The 26,167-nt window shown below is 45.9% G+C and overlaps 1 protein-coding gene across 1 annotated transcript in view; it reads left to right on the forward strand.

The window, feature by feature from the left end:
• The window catches only part of LOC143787546 (NUAK family SNF1-like kinase 1), a 46,253-nt gene that overhangs the window by 13,932 nt on the left and 6,154 nt on the right, over positions 1–26,167 (forward strand). The window contains exons 2-4 of the mRNA XM_077276386.1: positions 2,006–2,126; positions 4,195–4,346; positions 20,765–20,830. Of these exons, the coding sequence (XP_077132501.1) occupies positions 2,006–2,126; positions 4,195–4,346; positions 20,765–20,830 (339 nt within the window). The remainder of the gene's footprint in view (positions 1–2,005; positions 2,127–4,194; positions 4,347–20,764; positions 20,831–26,167) is intronic.

The following is a 26,167-nucleotide window of genomic DNA, read 5'->3' on the forward strand; positions in this document are numbered from 1 at the left end:
GTGATTGCTGGGTTGGTGCTGTGTACTGGTGATTACTGGGCTGGTGCTGTGTACTGGTGATTGCTGGGCTGGTGCTGTGTGCTGGTGATTACTGGGCCGGTGCTGTGTGCTGGTGATTACTGGGCTGGTGCTGTGTACTGGTGATTACTGGGTTGGTGCTGTGTACTGGTGATTACTGGGCTGGTGCTGTGTACTGGTGATTACTGGGCCGGTGCTGTGTACTGGTGATTACTGGGCCGGTGCTGTGTACTGGTGATTACTGGGCTGGTGCTGTGTACTGGTGATTACTGGGTTGGTGCTGTGTACTGGTGATTACTGGGCCGGTGCTGTGTACTGGTGATTACTGGGCCAGTGCTGTGTGCTGGTGATTACTGGGCCGGTGCTGTGTGCTGGTGATTACTGGGCTGGTGCTGTGTACTGGTGTTTACTGGGCCGGTGCTGTGTACTGGTGATTACTGGGCCGGTGCTGTGTGCTGGTGATTACGGGGCCGGTGCTGTGTGCTGGTGATTACGGGGCCGGTGCTGTGTGCTGGTAATTACAGGTTCGGTGCTGTATACTGGTGTTTATCCTCCCAGTGTTGTGTGCTGATGTTTATCCTCCCAGTGCTGTGTACTGGTGTTTACTGGGCCGGTGCTGTGTACTGGTGATTACTGGGCCGTTGCTGTGTACTGGTAATTACTGGGCTGGTGCTGTGTACTGCTGTTTACCCTCCCAGTGCTGTGTACTGGTGTTTACTGGGCCGGTGCTGTGTACTGGTGATTACTGGGCCGGTGCTGTGTACTGGTGATTACTGGGCCGGTGCTGTGTACTGCTGTTTACCCTCCCAGTGCTGTGTACTGGTGTTTACTGGGCCGGTGCTGTGTACTGGTGATTACTGGGCCGGTGCTGTGTACTGGTGATTACTGGGCCGGTGCTGTGTACTGGTGATTACCCTCCCAGTGCTGTGTGCTGGTGTTTACTGGGCTGGTGCTGTGTACTGGTGATTACTGGGCCAGTGCAGTGTACTGGTGTTTACCCTTCCAGTGCTGTGTGCTGGTGTTTACTGGGCCGATGCTGTTTACAAGAACCTTGTGACTGGGCAGAGATTGTGAAATGTGTGTAATATTAGACCAGGGCCGCACTCCTGGGTGATTATGTAACCCTCCGATCTTGTGGTCTGAAATAATATTGTATCTGCAGAACCAGAATGTTCGCGGCTCGGAGTCTGAACATAACGATGCTTTTTCTTGTTTGTAAACGGCACCAGGAGTTTATTACAGAACAGCATTATTATAAGAAGAGCGACTAATAAAACTCACATCCATGTCTTCAACATTGTAGTACCTTTCTAACACACTGTGAATTTCAATTCTTCACCATATACAATATCTCTGTTTGCTGTCAGTGACTCTAAATAAAATAAAAAAAGGAACAAAGTGCAGCCGAGATCACCCAATACTGTTTGTTTGTTAGGAGCACATAAATCCGTTTTGCCCAAACGTAAATGACCGAGTAAACAAGAAAAAGTTACTTCCGGCTCCTGATAAAATTCTTGACTTTAATAAAACGGATGGGTTGGTTGCAATATAGGTTTTGACCATTTTAGACAGCTATTCCCCAGTGTTGATAGTTTGTTACAATGTATCAGTGCAGATAGAATGTTGGAGTCTGGAGAAGGGGATGTCAAAGACTTAGGTATTGATGACCCGTTTTTAGAATAGGTCATCAATATCAGGTTGGAGTTGGTCCTAGAACCTAATGATATGGAATATAGATTGTGATCCCCAATAGGGACAGTGCCGATAATGTATGTAAAGCGCTGCGGAATATGATAGCGCTATATAAGAAAAGCATAATAAATAATAAAATGTTTCCAGCAAGCAAAGATCTTAAAATGAGAAACTTATTTTTTTATTAGGAAATGTCTATAATAAATAATATGATTCTAAATTAGCAATGCAGTTGACTGCAGATTAATACCGCCATCTGGTTAAATACCTTATACCGCTTGTTGTTGTTTTTTAGGTTGCTGTGAAATCAATTCAGAAAGACAAGATCACAGATGAGCTGGACCGGGTCCATCTTCAGCGAGAGATTGAGATCACAGCGTTGCTGAAACACGAGCACATCATACAGGTCTTCGAAGGTCAGCAATGGCCTGGGGCTTCTATCTAAAAGTGCGTCAGAGGCGGAGGATTCCCCGGGCAGCGCAGATCCCTCCAGTTAATGGGGTTATTAGCCTAATTGTTCATAGAGACTTATGTCTGCCATACCAGGGCATGAAAGGAACGATTCATTCCAATAGACACAAATGAGAATTCTTTGACTTTCTAATGATTTTTTGAGAAGCTTTACAAAAAGTTTACTTTGTTTGACTTTCACTAAAATTGAGTTACAGCGCTCTAGTCTGATCCAGAGCTGCATTCAACATTTACTAGTTTCCTTTTATCAGATCTTCATATTTAAAGCCCCTGCTGGTTCAGTATCTGTACAGAACATCTGTGGGGTGCCGAGGACCCAGCTGCATCCGGTGCTCGGTGTCTGAGGGGTTCAAAGGCCCTGTCATCCATGTAAGACATAATCAGCAGTGTAGATGGGAAAGGGTTACAGATACACAAGTATATAACTGTAATAAATATACTGTAACTACTGACTAATATAATACAATAACTACTATAATACTGCTCCCTATGTACAAGAATATAACCACTATAATATTGCCCCTATGTACAAAAACATAACTACTATAATACTGCCCCCTATATTCAAGAATATAACTACCATAATACTGCCCCTATATATAAGAATATAACTACTATAATACTGCTCCCTATGTATAAGAATATAACTACTATAATACTGCCCCTATGTACAAGAACATAACTACTATAATACTACCCCTATGTACAAGAATATAACTACTATAATATTGCCCCCTATGTACAATAATATAACTACTATAATACCGCCCCCTATGTACAAGAATATAACTACTATAATACTGCTCCCTATGTACAAAAACATAACTACTATAATACTGCTCCTATATACAAGAATATAACTACTATAATACTGCCCCTATGTACAAGAATATAACTACTATAATACTGCCCCCTATATACAAGAATATAACTACTATAATACTGCCCCTATATATAATAATATAACTACTATAATACTGCCCCTATGTACAAGGACATAACTACTATAATGCTGCCCCCTATGTACAAGAATATAACTACTATAATACTGCTCCTATGTATAAGAATATAACTACTCTAATACTGCCCCTATGTACGAGAACATAACTACTATAATACTGCCCCTATATATAAGAATATAACTACTATAATACTGCCCCTATGTAAAAGAATATAACTACTATAATACTGCCCCTATGTACAAGAATATAACTACTATAATACTGCCCCTATGTACAATAATATAACTACTATAATACTGCTCCTATGTACAAGAATATAACTACTATAATACTGCCTCTGTGTACAAGAATATAACTACTATAATACTGCCCCTATGTACAAGAATATAACTACTATAATACTTCCTGTGTATAAGCATCTTATTATAATAAATAATTCTCAGACATAAGTGAAGCTTTCCATTCCTCATTTTTAGTTAATAGAAGGATCTTCCGTATTTCCTTAGCACTTTGCAGCCAGTAAGTGTCAGACGACGGTTTTATCACTGGCAGTTACTATTGTAGGAGCGTGACCAGGAACGTGCTCTCATCCCAGACACAATAAGTCCATGACAAATTTTAACAGCAGGGACAGATAATAACAGGGAGGACGTGTAAAATTTCATTTCACAGTCTATCTTGGCCAAACCAGACTGTCGGGTAGGGAGGAGGTAAAATACACGGCTATTAAATCACCGAGTGTCAGGTTGGATATATTAATTTTAATAAGTTCTTAAAGCTGTGACTGGTTCTCTCGAAAATTAATTAAACCTCTGAACATTTACATGTCATTATAGATTCACCTTGTGGGAAGCCATATAATTGTATTAGACATTTGTAAATGTAGCAGTTTAGTAATATGTCGTTGTAAATGAAAATAGGAGTAAGAGGGGAGAGGAGGGAGATGCAGCTTCAGTTTCCCTCTGCTTGTCTCTATGAGACTGTGTGCTGTGAGAGGGGAGAAGGAGCAGCAGCGTGTGGGAATAATGTGAAGACGCTTTTTTTTTTTCAGTGTTTGAGAGCCCAGATAAGATCATCATCGTCATGGAGTACGCCAGCAGCGGAGAATTGTATGACTTCATAAATAACAAGCACCAGCTCCCGGAGAGCGACGCCCGCAGGTTTTTCAGACAGATTGTCTCCGCTGTTCACTACTGCCACAAGGTAAACACGTTCAGATACAAACAGCAGTTTCCAAACTTGTCAAAATATTTCACGTTTAGTCCTGCCTGGAGCACATACCTGACAGGTGCACTGGCCGCTGGGGAAACAGTCAGCATGGAGGCCTGTTCCCTGGCGGGTTAGAATCTTGTATTTTTATAATTATTCCTCCTATACTGTAAAGAAATCAGCATTTTATGTACTGACTTTACGGTGGGCTTGTGCTTACAGACTGAAGGCAGGGCTGCAGTGTAAAGCAAGGGGGGCGGAAGAGAGCAGCAGGTTGTATGTTATATAACACCATCACAGTTTTTACATATGTTTCTGGATTTATGCAAACCACATCCTTCCAACAAGTCATCCGAGGACAGATTGCATCTCTGTATTGTGGCCTTATGTAAATGGCATTAATTACTGATATATGAGAGCGCCATACAATACTAATAAGAGCATGGGCCTAACTGCCTCACCCTTGGTGCCTTTCTTTTACATTAATGGATATCAATATTATAGATGACATGCCATAGCGGGGGATATAGTTACAGATTTTGCATTAAGGCCCATAATATTCATGTTTCACCTGTAAATGATAATACAAAACAGTGCCAAATAATAATAATACCGCACAGTACACAAAAGATACAATATAATACAGTAAACACATAAAGGTGCCAAATAATAATAATACCGCACAGTACACAAAGGATACAATATAATACAGTAAACATATAAAGGTGTCAAATAATAATACCGCACAGTACACAAAGGATACAATATAAAACAGTAAACACATAAAGGTGCCAAATAATAATACCGCACAGTACACAAAGGATACAATATAAAACAGTAAACACATAAAGGTGCCAAATAATAATACCGCACAGTACACAAAGGATACAATATAAAACAGTAAACACATAAAGGTGCCAAATAATAATACCGCACAGTACACAAAGGATACAATATAAAACAGTAAACACATAAAGGTGCCAAATAATAATAATACCGCACAGTACACAAAGAATACAATATAATACACTAAACACATAAAGGTGCCAAATAATAATAATACCGCACAGTACACAAAGGATACAATATAATACAGTAAACACATAAAGGTGTCAAATAATAATACCGCACAGTACACAAAGGATACAATATAATACCGTTAACATATAAAGGTGTCAAATAATAATACCGCACAGTACACAAAGGATACAATATAAAACAGTAAACACATAAAGGTGCCAAATAATAATACCGCACAGTGCACAAAGGATACAATATAATACAGTAAACACATAAAGGTGTCAAATAATAATACCGCACAGTACACAAAGGATACAATATAAAACAGTAAACACATAAAGGTGTCAAATAATAATACCGCACAGTACACAAAGGATACAATATAAAACAGTAAACATAACAGTGCCATATCGTGAGCACATAACAGTGAAAAGATATCAATCTTGTGCAGTCAGTACAATGCTGCAAAGTGAGCACATAACAGTGCCATATAATGAACACATAATAATACCGTACAATGAACACATTATATTAACATATTGTGACAGTATAACATTACCTTACCGTGCACACATAACAATACCATGCAGTGTACACATATTCCCATCAGGCAAACCACTGTGGAATTAATGGTGTTATATAAGTGAGTAAAATAAATAAATAGAGTGTACACCTAATAATACCATGCAGTGTGCACATAGCAATGCCATAGAGTGTAAACATAATATTACCATAGTGTACTCCTAATAATACCAGATTATACAGATGATAATACCACCATATAGCGCATACATACTGCTAAATCTGCTGCTATAACATAAGCATTGTCTGTGAAATGGCCACAGTGTGAACATACGTGAACATTGCACTTATACTAGCTCACGCTGCGGCTCATTTCTTTTGTTTTGCTGTAGTTTCTTGCTCTCTGTGTGGCTCCCCCTTTCTGAGCCACACATTTATCTACATGGTGTCTGAACCGGCTGGCCTCTGTCCGCTCTGGCCTTATTCACATTGAGGTCGGCTGGCGCAAAAGTAAGGTTTTGGTACTAGAGACAGGATAGGACCGTCCCGATGGGTGCACCTTGTCGCAGTGGGACTGGCTTTTTTGATCAGACTAGTGTTAACTACATACTCTATGTATATTGTTTACATGTACTATTATCTATTTACTTACTACAGGATATATGCTCATTTTTTGTTTTCTTGGGTTTTGCCTGTAAAATCGCCGCAGTGTGAATGCGCCCTTACGCAGGGCTGCTTTACCAGCTTATGGTCCGGCTCATTTATTTGGTTTTGCAATGACATAAGGTCACAAAACTTCTAGGGAAATAGTATGATGGGGTGTGGTGACCACCATGCTGTTTTCTGGATGTGGGGGGCATCCAGCTGTGGACTGGGGGCATCTCTCTCCTGTGTAGCTACTGCTGGCCGATCCCAAGGAGCGATATCAGTCAGTTGTATATTTATCTCTAATTCTTGGTATCCAGGCGTGCGGATGGGGCGGCTGCTTTATGTTCGAGATACTTTATGTCTTGCTTTAAATTCCCAGAATATGGAAGCGTCTGCGCTCAGAGTAATTACCGTCCTCTCGGTGATTCAGGGGTATACAATGTACCTGGGCCGCGCTGCCGGGGTATTTATATTCCGTGACCGACGCACTGAGTTTATTTCAGGACTTAGCCGGAGAGGAATCTGCGATTGTCCTGTCTCCAGAGAGATTAGCCCGGAGGTGGGATAACGCAGATCACCCACAGGAAGAAACTAATCATCGTCTGTATACATAGAGTATGAACACGCTGGGGGGCGCGACTGGCGGCCAAGACTCCCCCAATATCTGGCCCACAAATACAGAATTTTAAAAATTAATTGATAATCCTTTTTGGGCTGAGTTTAGGCGCCAAGTCAGGCTAGACTAACTAGACGATCCCACGCTCAGGCCTAGCTTCTGACCTAACCTTGTGTCCATATCCATCCAGACAAGAAGTCCCTACATCTAACCCCTCACACTTCCTCCTGATTTCAACTATCCATAAACCCAGCCTAAGTCCTTTTTCTTTCAAAAAAAGTTGTGCCATCACTATAATTGATAATGCCTGATTCCTAAAGAACACGGAGAACCAGGTTGTAACCCACAAAGGCCCAACGTATTATTTTATATTCAATTTTTTACCTTAGTTTTCCTTAAAGGGGAGCGGTCACTTGTCATAAACATATAAACATTTTTACCTGATGTAAACGGTGCTGTTCTCCTGAATCCGGCGATGTCTTTCTTTTGCTCGTGCGCCGCTCCGTTGCTGAGATGTGACCTCCTGTATGTAAATCTAGTCTTTCTTATCTAACTGGGCGTTGTCCTCGAGTAGTCATGGCTACGCCCACTTAGCTAACAGGACAGGATATTAGCCAGGAAGGAGAGGGTCATATCTCAGGGACAGAGAGGCACAGAAAGAAAAGAAAGACAGCTCCGGATTCAGGAGAACAGTGGCATTTATACCTGGGGGAAAAAACTACATATTTATGGGCAGTGAGACTTTCTCTTTAAGGGGATTGTTAACATTTATAAACACCCAGCTTTTTAAAAAAACTTCACATAATTCCCCATTGGTGTCCCTACTGTTCTTTTTAATAGGTCATAGCATTGCACGTTGGCCAATGAATTTTTGTATTGGCGGCTTGTCCGTGCAGAAAGTCATGGTCAAGAGTGGATACATGGTAGGTCATTGCTGCTGCAGAGACCACCGAGGAACTGGGGGACCGTCGGGATTAGGAGAAGGGGGGGGGCGGGGCAATGGAAAGGTAAATATGGTATGTTACAAAATGTCAGAAAACCACTTAAAATAATTCATGACTCCTAATAAATGATCCCTTTAATGATACCTTATTATGATCTATAAAAGACGCTGATTGCACTTTCTTCAGATGTTTGCGGCTCTGGTTGTTTATACCAAATACCTGAGATAGGACTTTCTAAAAATATATACATTTACTTAGTGATTTCACTTTTTATGGCGTTTGCTATTTTTGCTTTTCTGCTGAATCGTTAGATGTTTACCTGTGAATCATCTCCCGACTCCCCTCACAACTTTGTAATAGTTCTGTCCTTTCCATAATGTATACGAGTCCTGGTGGGCTTGTAATCTGCACAGACTGCGCTGCACTGTAAAGCATGGTGGAGGGACAGAGCAGAGCAGTGATCTCAGACCAACAATGACTTATTAAGCTCTGCTACATTTATTGTCTCTCTCCCCATCGCGCCCCTGCCTGCTCCCGCCTGCGCAGTCTAGGGAAACATTACTTTAGTTTCTGGGTTTTATCTCCAGAGAGATGCTCTTCATTTCGGCTTCTTCTCCTTTCAATCAGGACATTATTACTGCTGGCGGTGACCGCTGGAAATAATAAAATGTCTGACACTGATCATAAATCGTCCGACACCGATTATAACCTACTATGGAACAGCCGCACGTAATAACGGGAACAAATCAAATGCATGAAAATGTCTCATCTCCTGAAGTCCGTCCATTTGGGCCCCCACCAACCTGGGGACCTGGAATCGTGCATTTCATTGGAGGAATGTTCATGCATGCGTCCCACTGCTCCAGTGGGAATAGCCAATCCCACCGATCCTAAGAATGGGGTCCAGTCATTGTGCAGCGCCCCGCACCGCCGCAGGGCCGAGGGGTACCCGGTACCGGGCCTCTGAGTCTCTGGTCTGGGGTTGTCACGGTGGCTAGACCCGGTCCGTGGCCCTGCCTGCGCGGGGGCGTGCAATGTGAAGGTGGTTGTGAATGGTGGTGGTGCGGTGCAGTAAATAACGAGGACGCCAGGTTGCAGTCTCTTTACCTCTTTACTGATGAATCAGGGTCCTCAATCCGGAATACGGTTAACCAGGCTGCGCAAGTCCGGCCGGTCCGATGGCACCTCTAGAGTTCTCTTTGCAGGTGGAAATCTGTGCCTTCCTGCTAGCGCTAAGTGTTGCGGTCCTTCCCTGCTGTGCTTACGGAAAGTCCCCACAACTGTTGTGTCTGTTTCTTAAGTTCCCTCACAACTCGATTAGATGATGTTCTGCTAATCCTCCGTCCCTCCCGATGTTATGGTTAGGACGGCACCCGTATGACGCGTAGGCTCGGAGCTCTTCCGGGACCCTAGAGTCGCCCCTCTCCACAGGTTGCCCCCTATGTCTTCTTAGGTGATTGGTGTGAGACAGCCCGCCTATGACTGACTGTCCTGCCGTAGGTTTGAAGTATTGCTTGAAGCTAGATGTATAAATACTTCCTCGGCGTTCCGGCCACCGGTTGTGCGCCTCTGTAGGATGTTGCCTCGGTCTTACAGCACGACTCCTACTGGTATTCTCCTTGTTGCTTCGATCTCGTTTCTCACTCAGCACAATCTATCTCGCTTCTTGTCCTTTCTTAGGGCACCGCCGCTGTACTGTGCAGGCACGGTCCCGTTACGTTCTCTCAGGTTGCCAGGCCTCTGTCAGGATCCCACCCCTGACAGGGACCCTTCTGGTCTCTCCCCGCAACACCCTCTGCCACAAGGTGTTGCCTGTTCGATTCCCAGTAGCTTTCTCTCTTTAACTTCCTGCCTGACCCCCAGTTATACCAGTATGTGAGGAGTGGCCTAGTGAATAGAACCCTTAGCTCCCCCTGGAGGCCCGACTGTGAAATGTATTGGTGTCTGTGATACCTGGTCAGATGAACTCCTTCAGTGCCATCAGACGTACCATAGCTCCCCATAGCGGCGGAGCCACAATACTGCAACGACCAGGACTCTGGGGCGCTGCACTCCCCCCCGGTTAAATCCAGTACTCCTGGACTGGGAAGAAACAACAATACAGGTTAGCAAAAAGACATACAATTTTGAAAATGCAATAACAATAAGTAAGCTTGAACAGTGCTTCCCTTTATGGGAGGTGAGGACACTTGAACGTTACAAACTTGGTTAAACAGTATAAATTACAGGCTATAAATAACTCCTGTTACCCAACCGGGTATTCTACTTAGTGCAAACTTTTGGATAATAAATTAACATTGCCTTTAAGGACGTATACTTCCTATCCACTAAAGACTTATTTCTAAAACATTATAATATTAATTAACTTTTCTCTTTCTTTAAGTCTGCAGGACCGCCTGTCCTAACGGCACCAGACCTTCTGCCTCTCCTTTCTATACAGGACCGCCCCTTTCAGCCCGGGCCTACTGCCTTTTCAACTACTATACACAGTATAGAACATAACATACTTTCAGTTTAAGAGCACTGGGCCATCTCTATATGGCCCCTAGAAGGACTCACTGACTAACCCCTACGGGTTCACTTTCTGTCCTGTTTGTAACACATTATTAAACACTTTCTTTACAATAAACTAGTTTTCTACATTTATCTTTTTCATGCCAACATTATTACTCTCTTTCAAGTAAGCATCATCATCACTTTCTCTTGCCATGACATTATTGCTTTCTATCTGTCCTAAAGCAATACCGTTCTTAAGTGCAACACGTGAATGTCCCCTTTAAGAAGGGACCAAGTCTTTATGAGGTAGCACGGCTTCTCAAGCTACCAGTCCGTACTCCGCAAAGGCTCCGGTGCGGTATCTTCGCAAAGAGTCCTTCTTTAAGTAAAACCAGTAGGGAGCACCTTTAAGAAGGTGCAAACTATATACAAGAAGTTTGTATCATGCACTGTTCATGATGGCAGCAGTTCTTGATAACAGGGAAAAGGTAGAAAAACAAACAAAACAATAGGGATCCCGGGTCAACAAAGGGATCCCTTTAAGAGTTAACCCTAGTCGGGCTGTAGTAGCAGAAACACATGGAGAGACAAACAGTTAACTATATACATTCTCGTGGTTCCGAGGTTTATTCTTGTAGTAGGTTGCAAGGCATCAGTTGGTAGCGAACACTTCCTGGCCTGGGAAGATCTGGGTTCGACTTCTCATTCGATGCGGTATCAATGTCACTAATCGGTCTTTCAGGTATAATCTGGGTTCGAATGTCAATTTTGGTAGTAAGTTCAGTGGTAGAGATAATGCACTCTGTAGTAGTAGTGCTGGGACTCATCGGTTCAGAGGTAGTCTTAGTCAGGGCAGCAGGTAGCGCTGCTGCAAGATCAGTCACTGGAACGGAGTCAGTAGCGGTGGCACTAGCAGTCACTGGAGTGGTGTCAATCATCAGGGCAGGGTCGTTCTTCCTACCTGCTTCAGATGCGGTTCCTCCGGTGCCGGTCTGCTCCGTCTCCGCTGGGGTCTGGAACGCTGGTTGCGGGGCCTTGTGCTGCGACGCTGTCATCTCTGCTTGCAGCACCTCACTTTCCGGCAGGGCCTTGCTTTCTGGCTTCGGAGCGCTGGAACTTCTTTCTTGCTCCGGACCAGACGAGGCTGCCGATAGACGCCTGGCGAGGCTCCCGATGATGGTCTTCTTCCACCCGGCCTCAGTGCTCAGCTGCATCCGCCGGGGTTGGTGGATCAGCTCGTCCGCTCCGGTCTGCAGGAGGTCAGCGTCAACTGTGGAGGTCTGGCTGCGGTGCCTCTCCGGGTAGCTGGGGGAGTCCTCGGCTCCGACCCCACGCTCCGGCTCCGGGCGGCTGGCCATGGCGTCCTCCATGTTGCTCGCTCCTTCTTCCTGGTCCTTTTCCCGCTCTCTCCTTCGTGGGCGGTTTCGTTTTCTCTGTCTCCGCCCTCCATTGAGGATGAGGAGGCGGATCTCGGCTGCTGACAGACACGTCCTCAAGGGGCAGAAATACTTAGACTGGGCGGCCATTGTCTTTCGCGCTCTTCAGCTTGTTTACGCCCACTTCCACGCCCTTCTTCTTCTCCTGCGCCTCTCCTCAGCGCTGCAGTGGAGGCGGTTTTGGCGGTAATCCTTGTAGTAATGGCAGCACACAGTTCTCTCAATAAAGTACAGTCCAAGCACGATAAATCACAGTTCCAAGGCACACATGACCTGATTCTTCAGGCTTAAGTAGATCCTGTTCGTGACGCCAAAATTCTGCAGCGCCCCGCACCGCCGCAGGGCCGAGGGGTACCCGGTACCGGGCCTCTGAGTCTCTGGTCTGGGGTTGTCACGGTGGCTAGACCCGGTCCGTGGCCCTGCCTGCGCGGGGGCGTGCAATGTGAAGGTGGTTGTGAATGGTGGTGGTGCGGTGCAGTAAATAACGAGGACGCCAGGTTGCAGTCTCTTTACCTCTTTACTGATGAATCAGGGTCCTCAATCCGGAATACGGTTAACCAGGCTGCGCAAGTCCGGCCGGTCCGATGGCACCTCTAGAGTTCTCTTTGCAGGTGGAAATCTGTGCCTTCCTGCTAGCGCTAAGTGTTGTGGTCCTTCCCTGCTGTGCTTACGGAAAGTCCCCACAACTGTTGTGTCTGTTTCTTAAGTTCCCTCACAACTTGATTAGATGATGTTCTGCTAATCCTCCGTCCCTCCCGATGTTATGATTAGGACGGCACCCGTATGACGGGTAGGCTCGGAGCTCTTCCGGGACCCTAGAGTCGCCCCTCTCCACAGGTTGCCCCCTATGTCTTCTTAGGTGATTGGTGTGAGACAGCCCGCCTATGACTGACTGTCCTGCCGTAGGTTTGAAGTATTGCTTGAAGCTAGATGTATAAATACTTCCTCGGCGTTCCGGCCACCGGTTGTGCGCCTCAGTAGGGTGTTGCCTCGGTCTTACAGCACGACCCCTACTGGTATTCTCCTTGTTGCTTCGATCTCGTTTCTCACTCAGCACAATCTATCTCGCTTCTTGTCCTTTCTTAGGGCACCGCCGCTGTACTGTGCAGGCACGGTCCCGTTACGTTCTCTCAGGTTGCCAGGCCTCTGTCAGGATCCCACCCCTGACAGGGACCCTTCTGGTCTCTCCCCGCAACACCCTCTGCCACAAGGTGTTGCCTGTTCGATTTCCAGTAGCTTTCTCTCTATAACTTCCTGCCTGACCCCCAGTTATACCAGTATGTGAGGAGTGGCCTAGTGAATAGAACCCTTAGCTCTCCCTGGAGGCCCGACTGTGAAATGTATTGGTGTCTGTGATACCTGGTCAGATGAACTCCTTCAGTGCCATCAGACGTACCATAGCTCCCCATAGCGGCGGAGCCACAGTACTGCAACGACCAGGACTCTGGGGCACTGCACTTGTCTACGGGAAGATTGATTTCCTTTATCCTGAGAACAGGGCTCTGGTAACCCCATTTTAATGGAGTTATGATCGCGCATGTGCACCACCGCTCAGTTATGTGCACCACCGCTTTGGGACTGTCACACTCTCCGATCCCAAGAACATGGACCTGACGTCCATTCATTGTCTATGGGAATAGTGGAGGGTCATTTCCTTTATCCTAAAAACAGGGCTCTGGAAACCCTGTCATGATCTCTGCAGGCAGAGATCATAGCAAGCCTATAGAGGGACAAGCTCTCGGAAGATGGAACTATACTGACCATGAACTAAGCCTGCCGCGCAACTAGAAATAGCCAGGTAGCATTTCCTATTTATAGCTAGATGCCCAGCTCTGGCCTAAGACCTAAATAGCTAGCAGAGGGAAATATAAGACCTGGCTCACCTCTAGAGAAATATTCCAAAGAAGACAGTAGCCCCCCACATATAATGACGGTGAGTTCAGATGAAACAACAAACGCAGCAGGAAAATAGTCTTAGCAAATTTGAGGTCCGCTTACTAGATAGCAGAAGACAGATAGTATACTTTCATGGTCAGCAGAAAAATACTAACAAAACACCATCCAGAGATTACCTTAAACTCTGGCATTAACTCATAACGCCAGAGTAGCAATCCCTGATCGACGAGAGCTTTCCAGACACAGTAACAAAACTTCAGCTGCGAACTGGAACAAATAGGCAAAACAAAACATGGACAAAAGTCCAACTTATCAGTAGTTGTCTAGAAGCAGGAACAAGCACTGAGAGGCATCAGATAACATTGTTGACCGGCAAGAAACCACCAGAGAAATGAGCTTAAATAGCGACACCCACTACTGATGGAATCAGGTGAAACAGGAAAGAGGATGACAAGTCCAATTCCACAAGCGGCCACCGGGGGAGCCCAGAATCCAAATTCACAACAGTACCCCCCCCTCAAGGAGGGGGCACCGAACCCTCACCAGATCCACCAGGGCGACCAGGATGAGCCCTATGGAAGGCACGAACAAGATCAGAAGCATGAACATCAGATGCATTGACCCAAGAATTATCCTCCTGGCCGTAACCCTTCCAGTTGACCAGATACTGGAGTTTCCGTCTGGAAACACGAGAGTCCAAAATTTTCTCCACAACGTACTCCAACTCACCCTCAACCAACACCGGAGCAGGAGGCTCAAGAGAAGGTACAACAGGTACCTCATACCTGCGCAATAACGACCGATGAAAAACGTTATGAATGGAAAAGGACGCAGGGAGGTCCAAACGGAAAGAAACAGGATTAAGAATCTCCAATATTCTATAAGGGCCGATGAACCGAGGTTTAAACTTAGGAGAAGAGACCCTCATAGGGACAAAACGAGAAGACAACCACACTAAATCTCCAACACAAAGCCGAGAACCAACACGACGATGACGGTTGGCAAAACGCTGAGTCTTCTCCTGTGACAACTTCAAATTGTCCATAACCTGCCCCCAGATGTGATGCAATCTCTCCACCACCGCATCCACTCCAGGACAATCCGAGGATTCCACCTGACCGGAGGAAAATCGAGGGTGAAACCCCGAATTACATAAAAACGGGGACACCAAGGTGGAAGAACTGGCCCGATTATTGAGGGCGAACTCTGCCAATGGCAAAAAAGCAACCCAATCATCCTGGTCAGCAGAGACAAAACACCTCAGATATGTCTCAAGGGTCTGATTAGTCCGCTCGGTCTGGCCATTAGTCTGAGGGTGAAAAGCAGATGAAAAAGACAAATCTATGCCCATCCTAGCACAGAATGCCCGCCAAAATCTAGACACAAATTGGGTACCTCTGTCAGAAACAATATTCTCAGGAATACCGTGCAATCGGACAACATTCTGAAAAAACAGAGGAACCAACTCAGAAGAAGAAGGCAACTTGGGCAGAGGAACCAAATGGACCATTTTAGAGAAACGGTCACAGACCACCCAGATGACAGACATCTTCTGGGAAACAGGCAGATCTGAAATAAAATCCATCGAGATGTGTGTCCAAGGCCTCTTAGGAATAGGCAAGGGCAACAGCAGTCCGCTAGCCCGAGAACTACAAGACTTGGCCCGAGCACAAACGTCACATGACTGCACAAAGACTCGCACATCTCGTGACAGAGAAGGCCACCAGAAGGATCTTGCCACCAAATCCCTGGTACCAAAAATTCCGGGATGACCTGCCAATGCAGAAGAATGTACCTCAGAGATGACTCTGCTGGTCCAATCATCCGGAACAAACAGTCTATCAGGCGGACAACGATCCGGTCTATCCGCCTGAAACTCTTGCAAGGACCGCCGCAGATCAGGAGAAACGGCCGACAAAATTACTCCCTCCCTAAGGATACCTGTGGGTTCAGAATTACCAGGAGAGTCCGGGTCAAAACTCCTAGAAAGGGCATCTGCCTTAACATTCTTAGAACCCGGTAGGTATGACACCACAAAATTAAAGCGAGAAAAAAAATAAAGACCAGCGCGCCTGTCTAGGATTCAGGCGTCTGGCAGTCTCAAGATAAATCAAATTTTTGTGGTCAGTCAATACCACCACCTGATGCCTAGCCCCCTCGAGCCAATGGCGCCACTCCTCAAACGCCCACTTCATGGCCAAAAGCTCCCGATTCCCAACATCATAATTCCGCTCTGCGGGCGAAAATTTGCGAGAAAAGAAGGCACAAGGCCTAATGACGGAGCAGTCGGAACCTTTCTGCGACAACACTGCCCCAGCTCCGATCTCCGAAGCGTCAACCTCAACCTGAAAAGGCAGATTCACATCAGGCTGACGCAACACAGGGGCAGAGGCAAAACGGCGCTTAAGCTCCTGAAAGGCCTCTACAGCATGAGGGGACCAATTAGCAACATCAGCGCCTTGTCTGGTCAAATCAGTCAGTGGTTTAACGACATCCGAAAAACCAGCAATAAATCGGCGGTAAAAGTTGGCAAAGCCCAAAAATCTCTGAAGACCCTTAAGAGAGGAGGGCTGAGTCCAGTCACAAATAGCTTGCACCTTGACGGGATCCATCTCAATGGAAGAGGGAGAAAAAATATACCCCAAAAAGGAAATTTTCTGGACCCCAAAAACGCACTTAGACCCCTTCACACATAAAGAATTAGACCGCAGAACCTGAAAAACTCTCCTGACCTGCTGGACATGAGAGTCCCAGTCATCAGAAAAAATCAGAATATCATCCAGATATATTATCATAAATTTATCCAGAAAATCGCGGAAAATATCATGCATAAAAGACTGGAAAACTGAAGGGGCATTAGAAAGACCAAAAGGCATGACCAAATACTCAAAGTGGCCCTCGGGCGTATTAAATGCGGTCTTCCACTCATCCCCCTGCCTGATCCGCACCAAATTATACGCCCCACGAAGATCAATTTTAGAGAACCACTTAGCACCCTCTATACGAGCAAACAAATCAGTAAGCAATGGCAATGGGTATTGATACTTAACAGTGATCTTATTCAGAAGCCGATAATCAATACATGGTCTCAAAGAGCCGTCTTTTTTTGAGACAAAGAAAAACCCAGCTCCCAAGGGAGAAGAAGATGGACGAATATGTCCCTTTTCCAAAGACTCCTTTATATATTCCCGCATAGCAGCATGTTCCGGCACAGACAAATTAAACAAACGACCCTTTGGATATTTACAACCCGGTATCAAATCTATGGCACAATCGCACTCACGGTGCGGAGGTAACGACCCAAGCTTGGGTTCGTCAAAGACGTCTTGATAATCAGAGAGGAACTCAGGGACTTCAGAGGGAATGGACGACGAAATAGAAACCAAAGGTACGTCCCCATGAATACCCTTACATCCCCAGCTCAACACAGACATAGCTCTCCAGTCCAAGACTGGGTTGTGAGACTGCAACCATGGCAATCCCAGTACCAAATCGTCATGTAAATTATACAGCACCAGGAAACGAATAATCTCCTGGTGATCCGGATTGATACGCATGGTTACTTGTGTCCAGTATTGTGGTTTATTATTAGCCAATGGGGTGGAGTCAATCCCCTTCAGAGGAATAAGAGTCTCCAAAGGCTCTAAATCAAAACCACAACGATTGGCAAAGGACCAATCCATAAGACTCAGAGCGGCGCCAGAGTCAATATAGGCGTCCGTGGCAATGGATGACAAAGAGCAAATCAGGGTTACAGACAAAATAAACTTAGACTGAATGGTGCCAATGGAAACAGACTTATCAAGCTTCTTTGTACGCCTAGAGCATGCCGATATAACATGAGTAGAATCCCCACAATAGAAACACAATCCATTCTTCCGTCTAAAATTCTGTCGCTCACTCCTGGACAGAATTCTATCACACTGCATACTTTCTGGCGTCTTTTCCATAGACACCGCCAGATGGTGCATCGGTTTGCGCTCCCGCAGACGCCTATCAATCTGAATAGCCATTGTCATGGACTCATTCAGACCTGCAGGCAAAGGGAACCCCACCATAACATCCTTAACGGCATCAGAGAGACCTTCTCTGAAAGTTGCCGCCAAGGCGCACTCATTCCACTGAGTAAGCACAGACCATTTACGGAATTTTTGGCAGAAAACTTCAGCTTCGTCTTGCCCCTGAGATAGTGCCATCAAAGTTTTTTCTGCCTGAAGTTCCAAATGAGGTTCCTCATAAAGCAAGCCCAAGGCCAGAAAAAACGCATCCACATCGCGTAACGCAGGATCCCCTGCTGGCAATGAGAAGGCCCAATCTTGAGGGTCACCCCTGAGCAAGGAAATCACAATCCTAACCTGCTGAGCAGGGTCTCCAGCTGAACGAGACTTCAGGGACAAATAAAGCTTACAATTATTTCGGAAATTCTGGAAGCTAGCTCTATTCCCTGTGAAGAACTCCGGCAAAGGAATTCTCGGCTCAGATACCGGAGCATGTACTACAAAATCTTGTAAATTTTGTACTTTCGTGATGAGATTATTCAAACCCGCAGTTACACTCTGGAGATCCATTATTGTCAGGTGCACACAGAGCATACAGAGATTAGGAGGAGAGAGAGAAAAAAGACTGCAGCAAGGCAGACTGGAGGAAAAAAAAAAAAAAATTCCAGCAGACTTCTTATAACTCTCCTTTCTCAACCTGGGTCTTTAACACTTTAGTGGGCCGGTCAAACTGTCATGATCTCTGCAGGCAGAGATCATAGCAAGCCTATAGAGGGACAAGCTCTCGGAAGATGGAACTATACTGACCATGAACTAAGCCTGCCGCGCAACTAGAAATAGCCAGGTAGCATTTCCTATTTATAGCTAGATGCCCAGCTCTGGCCTAAGACCTAAATAGCTAGCAGAGGGAAATATAAGACCTGGCTCACCTCTAGAGAAATATTCCAAAGAAGACAGTAGCCCCCCACATATAATGACGGTGAGTTCAGATGAAACAACAAACGCAGCAGGAAAATAGTCTTAGCAAATTTGAGGTCCGCTTACTAGATAGCAGAAGACAGATAGTATACTTTCATGGTCAGCAGAAAAATACTAACAAAACACCATCCAGAGATTACCTTAAACTCTGGCATTAACTCATAACGCCAGAGTAGCAATCCCTGATCGACGAGAGCTTTCCAGACACAGTAACAAAACTTCAGCTGCGAACTGGAACAAATAGGCAAAACAAAACATGGACAAAAGTCCAACTTATCAGTAGTTGTCTAGAAGCAGGAACAAGCACTGAGAGGCATCAGATAACATTGTTGACCGGCAAGAAACCACCAGAGAAATGAGCTTAAATAGCGACACCCACTACTGATGGAATCAGGTGAAACAGGAAAGAGGATGACAAGTCCAATTCCACAAGCGGCCACCGGGGGAGCCCAGAATCCAAATTCACAACAAAACCCCATTTGAATGGAGTTATGGTCGCGCATGTGAACCACCGCTCAGTTATGTTCACCACCGCTTCATTCATTCACTGTGGGACTGTCACTCTCTCTGATCTCATAAACATGGCTCTGACGTCTATTCATTGTCTATGGGAGTGACAGAGAGACCCTCGCACCTATCAACAGAACAAGACTCTGGATATCCTATGAACGAAGTGATGGTTGCGCACGCACACCACAGCACCATTCATTGACTGTGGGACTGAAGGAGAGTTATCTCCACAGATCTGAAGAATGTGGCTGTGAAATTCATTTACTACGGGAGTGATAGAGAGTCACTCACACCGACCCCCAAGTACAGGGCTCTGGAGACCTTGTTAAAATGGAGTGATGGTTGCGCATGCGCACCCTCACCATAAGCATTGACAACGAACCTAAGATTGCAGCTCCGAAGCTTATTCATTGTCTATGGGAGTGACAGAGTCATTCACAATATCCAAAGAGCAAGGAGTGATCACCACTGCCCTGTTCCTTCATTGTGGGACTGATGAAGAATCACTTCCTCACCCTTGGCCGATCGAAAGGGAGTTGGGTTCAGATCATCGAAACCATAGCGGCGGAGACAGGCGCCCAGAGCAGGAACGCAGACAATCCTGGGGAAACAAGCGGGAACCCCAGTTTTTAATCACTCTCACCAATACCAAGAATGCAGCTCTGAAATCAATTGTTTATGGGACTGACAGAAGGTCACTACCTCCAGCATAGGGCTCGGGAGACCCTATTAGAATGATGGCCGCTTATGCTCACCAGTGATCGATTTTTTTTTATTTTGGGACAACAATGATCCCAAGAATGGGGCTCTAAAGGTTATTCATTGTCTATGGGAGTGACAAGGGGTCACTGTCACTCTGGAGTCCCTCATTGGAATGGAGCATTGGCAGCGCATGTGAACCCCGCTCCACCCCTTCTATAGGACTGAGTCCCATAGACAATACATGACCGTTGTTCCATTCACTGTAGAGTCCCACTTTCCAGTTCGCTATAGGTCTCAGCAATCAGTCGGTTTCATTTAATTCACTCGTTTCTGGTGTGAGTTTTTTCCCGAGCACATTTTACACTTACAGACATTTAAAGGCTTTTTTTTTTTTTTATTAGAAAATCATGGCTGATTTTTTCCAAAACAGCGCCACCCCTGTGCACAGGTTGTCTGTGGTATTTCAGCTCAAGAACTGAACTGCTGTACCGGAGACAATCCGTGGACAAGTATGGCGTTGTTTCTGGAATAAATTGACTCGCTAATAGTACAGAAAATATTTTTTAATTCAGCACCGATCACCTGATGAAAACTATCTGTAGGTGAAATTTTTCACTAATTCTGTTTTTTATATCATTATTTTCAGAATGGAATTGTGCACAGAGACATCAAGCTGGAGAACATCCTCCTGGATGAAAACCTGAATGTAAAGGTAAGAACGGGAAATAGAAAACATTTTTGAAAAACTAAATCCACGAGAACCATGACGTCGAATTGTGTTTAATCGGAAACTTCCCAGTCGGCACTGATCTGATCGATGGTCACCCAGCTTTCCTACGCACAGATAGGTGTAGTCACTTGGAGATGAGTCATTAACCGGAGACTTTTTTGGGAGGGTCGGTGCTCTTTGTAGCATTGATGATGGCATAGCAAACATCAAAATTGGTCCCCATTGTGGTGCCAAATTTTGCCACCCAGGACAGAAGGGCCTGGTGTGTTTTTTTTCCCCCCTTATGACCATTACACTAGTTCTCTACCCCACGTTTTCAGAATAATGCAGGTAGGAGTATGGTTTCTCCCAACTTATAGGTACAGATGAGCAAAAAGATTCATACTACCCTGGTCCGGCGTCCACTTTTGTACTCGGCCAACTGGACTTGAGCTGTGGAAACCTCCTTGTCCTGCTCTCAAATGCCAGTGTCTTGGGTCTCGTTTGCCCTTACTAGGCCCCACGACATCATGGTGGCATGTTAGATCTTGTCACTAAGCCTCATGCAACGTCGTAACACGACATCACTGGTGTCTAGTAATCGAAAAAGACACCCAGGATTCGAGTACTGGGCGAGGAAATTTGCTCTGGCCAGGCACAGTTGGCTCAGAGTACAAAAGGGGACGCCGGACCGGGGTAGTACGAATCTTTTTGCTCATCTCTACCTACAAGTGATGAGTTACAGCACTCCTACTTGAATTTTTGTGGGGTAGAGATTTGGTGTTATGGTCATAAGGGGAAAAAAAAAACACGCCAGGTCCTTCCGTCCTGGGTGGCAAAATTTGGAGTAATCAAGTGGATGCTGCACCATGGTGGTGGGAATCTCTTCCCATCCAAAGGATAGTTGGGGGTCCGACAGGTAGGATCCCACCGATCCCAACAACGGGGCTCTGAAACGCCTTTTTGGAATGGAGCGGTGGCCGTTCATGTGCACCTCAGCCCATCATTGCCAGAGATGGCCAAATACACCGCTCAACTTTTTCGGGTGCCACCATGCGGAATAAATGGTGCAGTGTTGTGATTGTGCCCCCACTGTTCCATTCCAACGAGGCATTTCAGAGGCTCTCGGGGTCCCTCCACTTAAAATGTTTAATAAGGGGACTAACCCTTTAATAACTACTGAAGGGCCCCCTCTCTCCAGGGGCCCCTAGACAGCTGCGTCGTCGGTAGTACGTATGTATAAACAGAAGTGGATTATAGTGGGGGGCATGTGTTTTAGGGGCTTCCACAACCCACTTCTCTGCATGTGCATCCATTTTTTTTAATATGCGAGTCAGGTAAAGTGTGCGACCCCCGAGATGTGATGGGGGGGTCCCTGTTGTGAATTAGACTTTTTGGCTCCCTCTTGTGGTTACTAGTGATATGACTCTGGGATTTTCTTCCCTCAGTTTGCACCCAGCTGGGTCGTTAGTTCAGGGGTGTTGCTATATAAACCTCCTGGAACCTTAGTCCAGTGCCTGGCATCGTTGTAATCAGACACATTCTGTTTGCTCCTATCTGCTGGTCCTGGTTCGTGCAAAATTAAGCTAAGTCCTGCTTCTTTGTTTTTTTGGGTTATTTGCTTGCTCTCATTTTTGTCCAGCTTGTACTAAATGTGATTCCTGACCTTGCTGGAAGCTCTAGGGGGCTAATTCCCAGTTAAGAGTCTTCAGAAGTTCTTGGGTTTTGCTAACTTCTACCGTCGCTTTATCGCTAATTTTTCTAGCGTTGTTAAACCTTTGACGGATATGACCAAGAAAGGTTCTGATGTTGCTAACTGGGCTCCTGCAGCCGTGGAGGCGTTCCAGGAGTTGAAGCGCCGGTTTACTTCGGCGCCTGTTTTGTGCCAGCCTGATGTCTCACTTCCCTTTCAGGTCGAGGTGGATGCTTCTGAGATTGGGGCAGGGGCCGTTTTGTCACAGAGAGGCCCTGGTTGCTCGGTAATGACACCATGTGCTTTCTTCTCTAGGAAGTTTTCGCCTGCTGAGCGGAATTATGATGTTGGCAATCGGGAGTTACTGGCCATGAAGTGGGCATTTGAGGAGTGGCGTCATTGGCTCGAGGGTGCTAAGCATCGTGTGGTGGTCTTGACTGATCACAAAAATTTGATGTATCTCGAGTCTGCTAAACGCCTGAATCCTAGACAGGCCCGCTGGTCATTGTTTTTCTCCCGTTTTGACTTTGTGGTCTCGTATTTACCAGGTTCAAAGAATGTGAAAGCTGATGCTCTTTCAAGGAGCTTTGTGCCTGACTCTCCTGGAGTCACAGAACCTGTTGGTATTCTTAAAGAGGGAGTTATCTTGTCAGCCATTTCTCCTGATTTGCGACGTGTGTTGCAGAGATTTCAGGCTGGTAGACCTGACTCTTGTCCACCTGACAGACTGTTTGTTCCTGAAAAGTGGACCAGCAGAGTCATTTCCGAGGTTCATTCCTCGGTGTTGGCAGGTCATCCGGGAATTTTTGGCACCAGAGATCTGGTGGCTAGGTCATTTTGGTGGCCTTCCTTGTCACGGGATGTACGGTCATTTGTGCAGTCCTGTGGGACTTGTGCTCGAGCTAAGCCTTGCTGTTCTCGTGCCAGCGGGTTGCTCTTGCCCTTGCCTGTCCCGAAGAGGCCTTGGACACACATTTCCATGGATTTCATTTCTGATCTCCCGGTGTCTCAGGGTATGTCTGTCATCTGGGTGGTATGTGATCGCTTTTCAAAAATGGTCCATTTGGTGCCTTTGCCTAAGCTGCCTTCCTCTTCCGATCTGGTTCCTGTGTTCCTTCAGAATGTGGTTCGTTTACACGGCATTCCTGAGAATATTGTGTCTGACAGAGGATCCCAGTTTGTTTCCAGGTTCTGGCGATCCTTTTGTGCTAGGATGGGCATTGATTTGTCGTTCTCGTCTGCCTTTCATCCTCAGACTAATGGACAAACTGAGCGAACTAATCAGACTCTGGAGGCTTACTTGAGGTGTTTTGTTTCTGCAGATCAGGATGATTGGGTGACCTTCTTGCCGTTGGCTGAGTTTGCCCTTAATAATCGGGCTAGTTCCGCTACTTTGGTTTCGCCATTTTTCTGCAACTCTGGTTTCCATCCTCGTTTTTCCTCGGGACATGTGGAGCCTTCTGACTGTCCTGGAGTAGATTCTGTGGTGGATAGGTTGCAGCAGATCTGGAATCATGTGGTGGACAACTTGAAGTTGTCACAGGAGAAGGCTCAGCGTTTTGCCAACCGCCGCCGCGGTGTGGGTCCCCGACTTCGTGTTGGGGATTTGGTGTGGCTGTCTTCTCGATTTGTTCCTATGAAGGTCTCCTCTCCTAAATTTAAGCCTCGCTTCATCGGTCCTTACAAGATATTGGAAATCCTTAATCCAGTGTCCTTTCGCTTGGATCTTCCGGTTTCGTTTGCCATTCACAACGTGTTCCATAGGTCTTTGTTACGACGCTACATTGTGCCTGTGGTTCCTTCTGCTGAGCCTCCTGCTCCGGTGTTGGTTGAGGGCGAGTTGGAGTACGTGGTGGAGAAGATCTTGGATTCTCGTCTCTCCAGACGGAGGCTTCAGTATTTGGTCAAGTGGAAGGGCTATGGTCAGGAGGATAATTCCTGGGTGGTTGCCTCTGATGTGCATGCGGCCGATTTAGTTCGTGCCTTTCACGCTGCTCATCCTGATTGCCCTGGTGGTCTTGGTGAGGGTTCGGTGACCCCTCCTTAAGGGGGGGATACTGTTGTGAATTAGACTTTTTGGCTCCCTCTTGTGGTTACTAGTGATATGACTCTGGGATTTTCTTCCCTCAGTTTGCACCCAGCTGGGTCGTTAGTTCAGGGGTGTTGCTATATAAACCTCCTGGAACCTTAGTCCAGTGCCTGGCATCGTTGTAATCAGACACATTCTGTTTGCTCCTATCTGCTGGTCCTGGTTCGTGCAAAATTAAGCTAAGTCCTGCTTCTTTGTTTTTTGGGTTATTTGCTTGCTCTCATTTTTGTCCAGCTTGTACTAAATGTGATACCTGACCTTGCTGGAAGCTCTAGGGGGCTGGTGTTCTCCCCCCGGGCCGTTAGACGGTTCGGGGGTTCTTGAATTTCCAGTGTGGATATTTTTGATAGGGTTTTCGCTGACCATATAAGTTATCTTTCTATATTCTGCTTTTAGCTAGTGGGCCTCTCTTTGCTAAATACCTAGCTCATTCTTATGTTTGTCTTTTCCTCTTACCTCACCGTTATTATTTGTTGGGGGCTTCTATCCAACTTTTGGGGTATTTTCTCTGGAGGCAAGAAAGGTCTTTCTTTTCCCTTCTAGGGTTAGTCAGTTCTCCGGCTGGCGCGAGACGTCTAGGATCAACGTAGGAACGTTCCCCGGCTGCTGGTATTTGTGGTGCTAGGATTAGATATATGGTCAGCCCAGTTACCACTGCCCTATGAGCTGGTTTTCTGTGTTTGCAGACTTAGCAATTATTCCTGAGACCCTCTGCCATTGGGGTCATAACAGGTCCCTACCGACCTCCATCCAGTCCTGCACAAAGGATTAAGGCCTGGTAGGAACCAAGGAGACCCTATAACCTCCCCCACACTCCTAAAGCATTACTTCTGCCAAAACTACACAATCTCCCATCCTCCAGACGCGACAATCACTTATAAGAAGCCGGGAATGCTAATGGACCCTGATCCGACTCCCTGCCAGCCGCCTAACGAGCATGTGCTCCATTAGCAGTGATAAATTGTGGGAACGAAGTAACCGCCCCGGAGCCAAAAAATGAACCTATTTAGTGCGTATCCAAAAAAAAAAAAACTCAAGCGCAACCAGGAAGAAATAGCTGAAATATTCATGGGGCGGCTAAAAATAAGCTGAAGCTGCCCCTGACTAACATCCTGCTGGTGCACGCGCCTTTTATGGACGGTGCGGCAGGTTTATCGCCGCGCACAAGAATGACGGGAATGTCTGTGTTTTACTATAGCACAGGATTAAAAAAAAAATCGTTTAATTGGCTCTGTCTTTAGCGATCTGTTCCCTTCCCGACATATCGCAGGATGCACTCTCATTCCTGGAATTGCTCTTTCAAGGAAACAATCCGGATCCTTTGTGTATTCTCCCATCTCTTAGTCTTGTTATTGTCGCTCTGACATTGTCATAAGTATTCGTGTTGTATAAACTCTTCATTTCCTGCTGCTAACCTATACTACCATTGTCTGTTACATCTTTAAAAAAAAAAAAAAAAACAGCGCCACACTTTGAACTGGTGGTCTGTGGTATTGCAGCTTAGCTGTATCCATTTAATTTTTAATTGAGCTGCAATACCAAATGCAACCTGTGAAGA

Source organism: Ranitomeya variabilis, chromosome 8 (genome assembly GCF_051348905.1).
Source record: "Ranitomeya variabilis isolate aRanVar5 chromosome 8, aRanVar5.hap1, whole genome shotgun sequence".
NCBI lineage: Eukaryota > Metazoa > Chordata > Amphibia > Anura > Dendrobatidae > Ranitomeya > Ranitomeya variabilis.